At 44.0% G+C, this 10,820-nt stretch overlaps 1 protein-coding gene across 2 annotated transcripts; it reads left to right on the forward strand.

Moving 5' to 3' along the window:
* Positions 1 to 1,927: 1,927 nt before the first annotated feature.
* cd2bp2 (CD2 (cytoplasmic tail) binding protein 2) lies at positions 1,928 to 8,428 on the forward strand. Of its 2 annotated transcripts, none has more exons than XM_033997273.3 (8): positions 1,928 to 2,061; positions 2,840 to 2,921; positions 4,390 to 4,513; positions 5,000 to 5,157; positions 6,077 to 6,301; positions 6,461 to 6,866; positions 7,422 to 7,510; positions 8,291 to 8,428. In XM_033997273.3, exons 2-8 carry the CDS (start codon positions 2,853 to 2,855, stop codon positions 8,399 to 8,401), a joined length of 1,182 nt encoding a protein of 393 aa, XP_033853164.3. In that variant the 5' UTR covers positions 1,928 to 2,061; positions 2,840 to 2,852; the 3' UTR covers positions 8,402 to 8,428. The 2 variants fall into 2 exon arrangements, with proteins under 2 accessions (XP_033853164.3, XP_033853163.3); XM_033997272.3 differs by having other exon boundaries at positions 1,944 to 2,065.
* Positions 8,429 to 10,820: the final 2,392 nt, after the last annotated feature.

Raw genomic sequence — 10,820 nt, forward strand, 5'->3', positions numbered from 1 at the left:
CGTCTTCTCTCGCTCTTCCTAATTTGGGCTTGGAGAAGTTTCCTGGTTACAGTTTGCACTATGCAGCCTCCCCCCTCCTCTCTCTGCCCCCCTTCTCTCTCTCCCTCCCCCTTCTCTCTCTCCGTCCCCCCTTCTCTCTCTCCCTCCCCCTTCTCTCTCCCCTTCTCTCTCTCTCTGCCCCCTTCTCTCTCTCTCCCTCCCCCTTCTCTCTCTCCCTTCTCTCTCTCTCCGCCCCCCTTCTCTCTCTCTCCCTCCCCCTTCTCTCTCTCCCTTCTCTCTCTCTCTGCCCCCCTTCTCTCTCTCTCCCTCCCCTCTCTCTCTCCCCCCTCTGGAAAGCAATCCTGTTATGCCAACTATTTAGACGAAGCAGAAAGATGCTTGTGAGTGCAGTACTTTACTTCATAGAATCAGAAGCTATAAATTGTAACTGATGTTTAGTTATATATATATATATATATATATATATATATATATATATAATCAACTAGAAGTCTTGCTCTGTCTTCTACTATATATATATATATATATATATATATATATATATATATATATATATATAATGAAGAGAAAAAGTAATTGACAAACTGAAAAACATTTAAATATTTATATAGAGAGAGAGTTTGCATTGCCATTGTAGTACCACAGTCTGTCTGCATTGGCATTTATTATTTATTTCTTAGCAGACACCCTTATCCAGGGCGACTTACAGTTGTTACAAGATATCACATTATTTTTACATACAATGACCCATTTATACAGTTGGGTTTTTACTGGAGCAATCTAGGTAAAGTACCTTGCTCAAGGGTACAGCAGCAGTGTCCCCTCACCTGGGATTGAACCCATGACCCTCCGGTCAAGAGTCCAGAGCTCTCACCACTACTCCACACTGCTGCCCAGTGCAGTGGCTCTGTCGCTCTGTCTGTCTGTCTGTCTGTCTGTCTGTCTGTCTGTGGACAGTTTATAATTGAGGGTTTTAATAATTTAATAATTGAGGTCTCTGGCTGCACGGGGGGGAGTGCGTGGGAGTGTGATCTTTTGACCCCTGTGCGGAGCAGTGGACTAGCAGCTACATAGCGAGAGGGAAAGAGAGAGAGAGAGGGGGGGGGGGGGAGGGGGGGGGGGCAGACTGATATAGAAACACTTTCTCCACCTGCTGGCTTCTCAAAGCTTCTTAGTATTTATACCACTGCTCAAAATAGCCACCCTGAAGTGCCCCGAGTTACAAGGGACAGCACTGGCACTTAGAAAGGGCTTGGACAAAATATTGGAAACACCTGCCATAGCACTGTCAAAGACTAGGACTGTCAGTCTAATGCCTTTCTCTCTCAAGTTTCTTTCTTTCTTTCAGAGCAGAGGTTAACTGTAGTTAACTAGCACAGACCCCAAGAAGAAGGGATTCTATTGTAGCGTCAAACTGAACAGAATTGTGGGGCTCTGTTGTTATTATTTGTTTATTTAGCAGACGCCTTTATCCAAGGCGACTTACAGAGACTCGGGTGTGTGAACTATGCATCAGCTGCAGAGTCACTTACAACTACGTCTCACCCGAAAGACGGAGCACAAGGAGGTGAAGTGACTTGCTCAGGGTCACACAATGAGTCAGTGGCTGAGGTGGGATTTGAACCGGGGACCTCCTGGTTACAAGCCCTTTTCTTTAACCACTGGACCACACAGCCTCCTTTCTCTGTCTGTCTGTCTGTCTGAAGCTTTAATGAAACTAAACTCTGTAAGAATGTAGTGAACTAACCCAGACACAGCCATACATTGGTTTCGTAGTTTTGCCCTCACTTCTATACAGCTCGTTCACTCATTTGAATGACAGTGAAGCCTCCCTTGCCATCAGTTTGCGTCACGCCCGCCACCCCTGTTCTTCAAATGAGAACGAAACCATCCGGGCGCCGTTAGGGTTACGTCACTTCCTTAACCTTTTGCCCTCACTGTCCATCCCCAACCGCACATTTGAATGAAAGAGAAGCCTTCGGCTGCCCTTAGTTTTCGTCACTTCCTTTCACGCTGCCCTCGTTTGTTTTGCACGGCGCTGAAGAAGAGACGCACAGAGAAGTAGGTAAACTTTAATGTTATTTTATGTATTGAATAGTGAACACAAGCGCGCAAACTGACCGCCAGATATGCTAATTAACCCCTTAAAATGCCTGAATATGAATTATCTTTTAAAAACGAATGCGTTCTGGAATCGGTAAAAGTCATTATATTATAATTACCGAAATGTCGGTTTGGTTTCAAAATAATTCGGTTCACTAAATACTTTTACAGTATTTTACAAAGGCCTCAGCTTACGAAATTACCTCGCATATTATTACCAGTAAGAAAAAAAACACTTAATAGCCGTTAAAATATACAAAACTTAATGCATTAAACATAATACACGCGTTGCATACGTGAAGGTAAACTACGCGCTGAAAATTCAAACGTAGGACATACGAGTTTGCAAGCGCAGCGCTGACACGAACAGATTATTAAATTTATTCCGATCGAGCAACTCTAATTTAAACAGTAATAAATCGGGTGTGAGGGTCTCTGGTGTGGATCGGGGGCTGATTCACCAGTTCAGTGTGAATTCAGAAACAGCTGCTTGGGTTTGTGTGGGTCGTTGCACTCTTTTTAAGAAAAAGCGATAGATCACAAACTCCAAATAGCTGTTAATTAATTCACTCTGAACGGTAAGTCGGCTCCTGATTTCTGTGGAGAGACGGATCGCAGTAATCCGGTAATATGCTGGTGCGGGACTTTTAAAATGCTCGGAACCGGACGAGTTCTGATCCGTGGAGCGGTCCTAGAGAACATTGCTTTACTTCTGCTTCTCGTGTTTCTGTTTCAGATTGACCTGAATCATGTCCAAACGAAAAGTGACTTTTCAAGACGGGGGAGAAGATATCGATGAGGAATTGCCTAAGAAGAAGGTAGTATATTATTATTATTATTATTATTATTATTATTATTATTAGTGTGGAGTAGTGGTCAGGGCTCTGGACTCTTGACCGGAGGGTCGTGGGTTCAATCCCAGGTGGGGGACACTGCTGCTGTACCCTTGAGCAAGGTACTTTACCTAGATTGCTCCAGTAAAAACCCAACTGTATACATGGGGAATTGTATGTAAAAATAATGTGATATCTTGTAACAATTGTAAGTCGCCCTGGATAAGGGCGTCTGCTAAGAAATAAATAATATTAAAGACCCCTTTTCTTTAACCTGTAGATCACAGAGCTCTTAATGTGCAACTCAATTAACTCACTGCCTAATGAAATGATTATTATTATTATAATTATTATGTTGGCAGACGCCTGCTTTAATCCCAGACGACTCACACAGGCGTCACAGGGCAGCACAGGGTTACAATGCAAGATTCATATTTAAACACAGTGGAGTTTACAGCAAGGGCTAAATCACAATACTGCTAGAATACAATATGAACTAGGATGCAGCCAGTTAGGAGCACAGCAAGTTATATCTACAATGGCATAACTGCAGTATAAGGTTTAGCATGGTGTAATGAACTGGTGTCTCAGCCCGTTGAAGTGAATGGAGAGACTTGCCAGACGGAAGTCAGTGTTATTCACTCATCCGCCACTAGGGGGCAATATGACGGCGGCGATGCTGTCCATATATTATTATTATTATTATTATTATTATTATTATTATTATTATTTATTATTATTAATAATTTCTTAGCAGACGACTTACAATTGTTACAAGAAATCACATTATTTTTACATACTATTATTATTATTATTATTATTATTATTATTATTATTATTATTATTATTATTTGTTTATTTAGCAGATGCCTTTATCCAAGGCGACTTACAGAGACTAGAGTGGGTGAACTATGCATCAGCTGCAGAGTCACTTACAACTACGTCTCACCCGAAAGACGGAGCACAAGGAGGTGAAGTGACTTGCTCAGGGTCACACAATGAGTCAGTGGCTGAGCTGGGATTTGAACCGGGGACCTCCTGGTTACAAGCCTTTTTCTTTAACCACTGGACCACACAGCCTCCTAATAATTGCATTATTTTTTACATACAATTCCCCATTTATGCAGTTGAGTTTTTACTGGAGCAATCTAGGTAAAGTACCTTGCTCAAGGGTACAGCAGCAGTGTCCCCCCCACCTGGGATTGAACCCACGACCCTCCGGTCAAGAGTCCAGAGCCCCTAACCGCTAATCCACGCTGCTTTTAATCAATTCCCAGCACTTAACAGGAATTCCAGCTGGAATTGGAAATGGATGCAGGCATGCAAAAACTATATGTAGCTGGGAGTGTGTTTGGACGCGTGAGCTGTCCTTGTTTTTGTGTGTGACTCTGTACCGCAGTGGCGTGAAGGGAGGGGCTCTCTATCGGAATAAATGTGACTTGTGTTTTTGTAGTTGTGTGAGGAAGGCCCTGGCAGCAGGTTCAAAGGCAAGCACTCCCTGGACAGCGATGAAGAGGATGAGGGGGATGAAGGAGGCAGCAAGAAGTACGACATCCTGGACTGTGATGACATAGAAGGTACCGGAAAATTAAAGATAAAAGATAAAAGATCCTCACAGTAAAAGCACAGCAAAGTGTGATAAAGCATAGGGAAGCATTGTAAAGCACAGAGAAGTCTGGTAAAGCATAGGGAAGCATTGTAAAGCACAGAGAGGTCTGGTAAAGCATAGGGAAGCATTGTAAAGCACAGAGAGGTGTGGCAAAGCATAGGGAAGCATTGTAAAGCACAGAGAGCTCTGGTAAAGCATAGGGAAGCATTGTAAAGCACAGAGAGGTCTGGTAAAGCATAGGGAAGCATTGTAAAGCACAGAGGTGTCTGGTAAAGCATAGGGAAGCATTGTAAAGCACAGAGAGGTGTGGTAAAGCATAGGGAAGCATTGTAAAGCACAGAGAGGTCTGGTAAAGCATAGGGAAGCATTGTAAAGCACAGAGAGGTCTGGTAAAGCATAGGGGAGCATTGTAAAGCACAGAGAGGTCTGGTTAACTGGTCTGGGTCACCTGCAGGTCAGGAGTCGGCTACAATCGATGTGGACGAGGGGGTCCGGATCACACCCTTCAATCTGAATGACGAAATGGAGGAGGGGCACTTTGATTCCGAGGGGAACTACTTCCTGAATAAAGAGGAACAGATTCGGGACCACTGGCTGGACAATATCGACTGGGTGAGAGTCTGTCTCTATCTATCTATCTATTAATGAGTCATTTAGAGACTAGAGGGGGTGAACTCTGCATCATCATCAACTGCTGCTGCTGCTGCTGCTGCAGAGTCACTTCCAATAGGAGCTCGTTTGTTTGACGTCTCATCCGAAGGACGGAGCACAAGGAGGTGAAGTGACTCGCAGACTTTGATATCTAGTGAAGCGATTGTCCTGTTTGTGGTGAAACTTGCTCAGGATCTTTTTCATCACAGCACCTTTGAGTCTGTAAAGAAACCTTTCAGAATTGTTTGTTTCTAGTTTTCTAACATTTTAATGTTTAGGCTTTGCAGCTGAATTATTGATCTTGATAAACCAGGGCAAAAATAATCTCTCTCTCTCGCTCTCTCTCTGTCTCTCTATTTCTCTCTCTGTCTCTCTCTTTCTCTCTCTGTCTCTTTCCCTCTCTGTCTCTTGCTCTCTCACTCTCTCTCTCTCGCTCTGTCTCTTTCGCTGTCTCTCTATTTCTCTCTGTCTCTCTCTTTCCCTCTCTGTCTCTCGCTCTCTCACTCTCTCTCGCTCTCTTTCTGTCTCTCTCTGTCTTGCTTTCTCTCTCGGGCTCTCTCTTTCTTTCTCTCTGTCTCTCTGGCTCTCGCTCTCGCTCTCTGTCTCTTGTTCTCGCTCTCTCTGTCTCTTTCTCTCGCTTGCTCGCTCTCTCACTCTGTCTCTCGCTCTCTATCTCTCTCGCTCTCTCTATTTCTCTCTCCTTTCTCTCTCTCTGCCTCTCGCTCTCATTCTCGCTCTCTGTCTTTCTCTCGCTCTCTGTGTCTTTCTCTCTCTTTCTCTCGCTTGCTCGCTCTATGTCTCTCTCGCTCTCTATTTCTCTCTCTCCTTTCTCTCTCTGTCTCTCGCTCGCTCTCTCTGTTTCTGTCTCTCTCTCTCTCAGGTCCAGATTAAAGAACGTCCCACTGTCCCCAGAAATGTGGCCAAACTAGCCGCCAAGAGAAGGGTGGACGAGGAAGAAGAGGGGAAGGGGAAAAGAGGAGAGGAGGAGGAGGAGAAGATGGAGGAAGATGAGCAGGCGGAGGAAGTGAGAAAAGAGGCCGAGGCCGAAGACTCGGACTCTGAGGAGGAGACGCTGGGGCAGCATGACCGAAAAGCTCTCATCCAGGTGAGGGAAGGAAATCAGACTCCCGTTCCGCAGCAGTTTGATCCATTCCAGGTTTTACTACCAGCTTGATCAGCCCCCAGTGTGCCTAGCTAACAAGCTCAGGTGTGTCTGATTATTAAACTCCTAGCTAAACCATTTTCTTTATGTATCCCAACACAGGGCATGATCGGGCTCATGTTGCCGGGAGAGACGGTCGCCAACGCCTTGCGGAGATTGGGGGGGCTGAAGAAGGAGGGAACGAGGCAGTGGAGGAAGAAGAAAGGAGGAGAGGAGGAGGAGGAGGATGGGAAGAAGAAGAAGAAGAGTGAAGGAGGAGATAAGGCTCTTCTGGAGAGACTGACAGGACTGGCTGATCGGCTGGTTGCTTGCGGGGAGTACGAAATCTATCAGCACACCTTCGAGAAACTGGGACACCAGATCAAGATCATGGAGAAGGGGGGAGGAGGAGGAGGAGGCGGCGACGAAGATGATGATGAAGACGACGACCTGGACGCCTTCGCCGAGAAGATAGACGAGTCCAAGAACGGAGGGAAGGAGAAAGAGAGCGAGAGGGAGAGAAAGATAGGTGAGACTGCTTTAAAATCCATTCTCTTATTAGCTTTAATTAACATGATCACCGGCCCCTCCCTTTAAAGGAGCGCTGACCATCTTTAAAATCCATTCTCTCACCTCTTATTAGCTTTATTAACATGATCACCGGCCCCTCCCTTTAAAGGAGCGCTGACCATCTTTAAAATCCATTCTCTCACCTCTTATTAGCTTTATTAACATGATCACCGGCCCCTCCCTTTAAAGGAGCGCTGACCATCTTTAAAATCCATTCTCTCACCTCTTATTAGCTTTATTAACATGATCACCGGCCCCTCCCTTTAAAGGAGCGCTGACCATCTTTAAAATCCATTCTCTCACCTCTTATTAGCTTTATTAACATGATCACCGGCCCCTCCCTTTAAAGGAGCGCTGACCATCTTTAAAATCCATTCTCTCACCTCTTATTAGCTTTATTAACAGGATCACCGGCCCCTCCCTTTAAAGGAGTACATTAGATCTTGTTCCAGCCACACAGAGCAATGCGGGGCTATGAAGGGTTAATAAAACTGGCTCTGTCTGGGTTTTCCAGGGATGGATGAGGAAGTGATGTGGGAATACCGATGGGATAATAAGGAAAACTCTGAGATGTATGGACCTTTCACCAGCCAACAGATGCAGGTGAGTTTTGTAGGTGGTTCTGTCAGCCCTGGTCGGAGTTATTTCACTGCTAGAGACGCACAAACCGATTCTAGGGGTATCCTGATCGAGCTCCCTGCAGAAATCAGGGGCTGACAAGCGGGCGAGGGTCTCTGGTGTGGATCGGGGGCTGATTCACCAGTTCAGAGTGAAGAAACAGCTGCTTGGGTTTGTGTGGGTCGCTGCTCTCCGCATAGTCTTAAAGCGAGCCATCGCCACAAACCTCAAGCAGCTGTTTATTCATTAATATCAGTGTCTGCTTTTCAAATTATACATATATATATATATATATATATATATATATATATATATATATATATATATATATATATAAAATTAGCCCCTAATGTGCTGCATTTGAATGTTAAGTATTTAGTCCTGTATTCATTTTGAAAGCTCAAAGCCTGTTGTATTTAGTCCCTTGTGTTTTTCAATGTGCATTGATTTGACAGCATTTTCTCTTGTCTCTCTCTCTCTCTCTCGTCTCTCTCTCTCGGTGTCTCGCTCTCTCTTTGTCTCTCTCTCTCTCTGTGTCTCTGTCTGTCTGTCTGTTTGTGTCTGTCTGTCTCTCTCTCTCTGTCTCGTCTCTCCCTCCCTCTCTGTCTCTCTCTCTCTCTGTCTCGTCTCTCCCTCCCTCTGTCTGTGTCTCTCTCTGTGTCTCTCTCTCTTTCTCTCGCTTGCTCGCTCTCTGTCTCTCTCGCTCTCTATTTCTCTCTCTCCTTTCTCTCTCTCTCTCTCTCTCTCTCTCTCTCTCTGTTTCAGGGCTGGCAGGATGAAGGCTACTTCCAGGATGGGGTTTACTGTAGGAGAGTGGGGCAGCCTGGAGCCCAGTTCTACAACTCCAAGAGACTGGACTTCGAGCTGTATACATGAGAGAGAGAAACACAATATACATACACACAGACACACACACACAATATATACATACACACACACACACACACACACACACACACAATATATACATATACACATAGATAAACAGACTGGACTTCGAGCTGTATACATGAGAGAGAGAAACACAATATATACACACAGACACAGACAGACAGACAGACTCCCTTCCTAACAAGAATCTGGACAGATGGTGAAATAAATATATATATATATATATGAGGGAAGATTTAAATAAAAAAATATATAATTTTTTTCTTTTTAAGGGAGAGAAAGAAAATCGTATCTTAAAAACATGCGGTCCGAATTCTCAAGCGAGACAGAGTGGGGCTGAGAAACGGGGCAAATGTGAGGCAATAAAATATTAAACTCCCCAGCCCCCCCCCCCCCCCACAAAACCATCTCCCACTATTCATTTCATCATCTGTCCCAATACTTGTTGGAGGGGGAGGGATCTCTTCTGTCTGTTATCCAGTAATGTTTCAGCAATACATCCTGTGACATCACCTGTGTCCTTTGTGACGTCATCAACCAGTGGAATTTGCTGTGTGGTTTTACGCTTGTCATGTTGCCGGCCAATCTCATTGGCTGTAGGCTGGCTGCTGTGTTTTTTTTTTCTGCTTGTGACATCACTAAGCAGCCGCTGCTCATAATTCTCCAACCAATGAGAAGGCGGCTATAAACTTTTTTTTTTTTGTGTGTGTGTGTCGTCAGCCAATCAGATTTTAAATGACTTTCCCTACAGATAAAAAGGACAGTTTTTTTTTTTTTTTTAAATATATGTTTTAAAGCGAGTGTTCTTGTCCATTGAAGAATTTTAACTTTTTTTTTTTATTTTGTATAATTTGTTTTTTAAGCAGAAAACTGTCAACTTCTATTTACAACGAGGGCATGTTAAAAATTAAATAAATAAAAAAATTAAGAAAAAGGCTTTATAAATAAAAAAAAAAATGCGTTCCTAAGTTTATTATATGGCTTTTTGTATTTTTTTGGTTTGTTTTAATCTTTAAAATCACATGATTTAATTCTGCTTTTAAGCACACTTTCAGTTCATTGGTTTGTGGGTTTATTTTTATTAGAGTAATGTCATTCTGAGTTTAACGAAAGCTGTTGTCATTTTATAGTATAGATAGGGTTTGTAGTTTTTATTATGTTTATTTAGCAGACGCCTTTATCCAAGGCGACTTACAGAGACTAGGGTGTGTGAACTATGCATCAGCTGCAGAGTCACTTACAACTACGTCTCACCCGAAAGACGGAGCACAAGGAGGTTAAGAGACTTGCTCAGGGTCACACAATGAGTCAGTGGCTGAGGTGGGATTTGAACCAGGGACCGCCTGGTTACAAGCCCTTTTCTTTCCTACCAGACCTCTCTGTGCTTTACAATGCTTCCCTATGCTTTACCAGACCTCTCTGTGCTGTACAATGCTTCCCTATGCTTTACCAGACCTCTCTGTGCTTTACAAAGCTTCCCTATACTTTACCAGACCTCTCTGTGCTTTACAATGCTTCCCTATGCTTTACCAGACCTCTCTGTGCTTTACAATGCTTCCCTATGCTTTACCAGACCTCTCTGTGCTTTACAATGCTTCCCTATGCTTTACCAGACCTCTCTGTGCTTTACAATGCTTCCCTATGCTTTCCCAGACCTCTCTGTGCTTTACAATGCATCCCTATGCTTTACCAGACCTCTCTGTGCTTTACAATGCTTCCCTATGCTTTACCACACCTCTCTGTGCTTTACAATGCTTCCCTATGCTTTACCACACCTCTCTGTGCTTTACAATGCTTCCCTATGCTTTACCAGACCTCTCTGTGCTTTACAAAGCTTCCCTATGCTTTACCAGACCTCTCTGTGCTTTACAATGCTTCCCTGTGCTTTACCAGACCTCTCTGCACTTTACAATGCTTCCCTATGCTTTACCAGACCTCTCTGTGCTTTACAATGCTTCCCTATGCTTTACCAGACCTCTCTGTGCTTTACAATGCTTCCCTATGCTTTACCAGACCTCTCTGTGCTTTACAATGCTTCCCTATGCTTTACCAGACCTCTCTGTGCTTTACAATGCTTCCCTATGCTTTACCATACCTCTCTGTGCTTTACAATGCTTCCCTATGCTTTACCAGACCTCTCTGTGCTTTACAATGCTTCCCTATGCTTTACCAGACCTCTCTGTGCTTTACAATGCTTCCCTATGCTTTATTACACTTTGCTGTGTTTTTACTGTGGGACACTTTCATAATAGACTGTGGTGTTGGTCTGTCGATGCAGAGGCGAGCAGTCTGGCTGGAGATCCTCTGGTTAAGTGAGTTGTTTTGAGAGAGAGAGAGAGGGGTGGTTAGGTGGGGGGGTCGGTCAGGTGACAACACAGTACTAAAACTAAAAATAAACAGCTGG

The sequence above is a fragment of the Acipenser ruthenus genome, chromosome 54 (genome assembly GCF_902713425.1).
Source record: "Acipenser ruthenus chromosome 54, fAciRut3.2 maternal haplotype, whole genome shotgun sequence".
In the NCBI taxonomy this organism is placed as follows: Eukaryota; Metazoa; Chordata; class Actinopteri; order Acipenseriformes; family Acipenseridae; genus Acipenser; species Acipenser ruthenus.

What these genes read in the sequence shown, in the direction of transcription:
- cd2bp2 (XM_033997273.3), top strand. Translation starts at nt 2,853, where the DNA reads ATGTCCAAACGAAAAGTGACTTTTCAAGACGGGGGAGAAGATATCGAT. An exon ending in AGGAATTGCCTAAGAAGAAG is followed by an intron (nt 2,922 to 4,389) that starts GTAGTATATTAT and finishes GTGTTTTTGTAG; the next exon opens with TTGTGTGAGGAAGGCCCTGG. An exon ending in ACCGAAAAGCTCTCATCCAG is followed by an intron (nt 6,302 to 6,460) that starts GTGAGGGAAGGA and finishes ATCCCAACACAG; the next exon opens with GGCATGATCGGGCTCATGTT.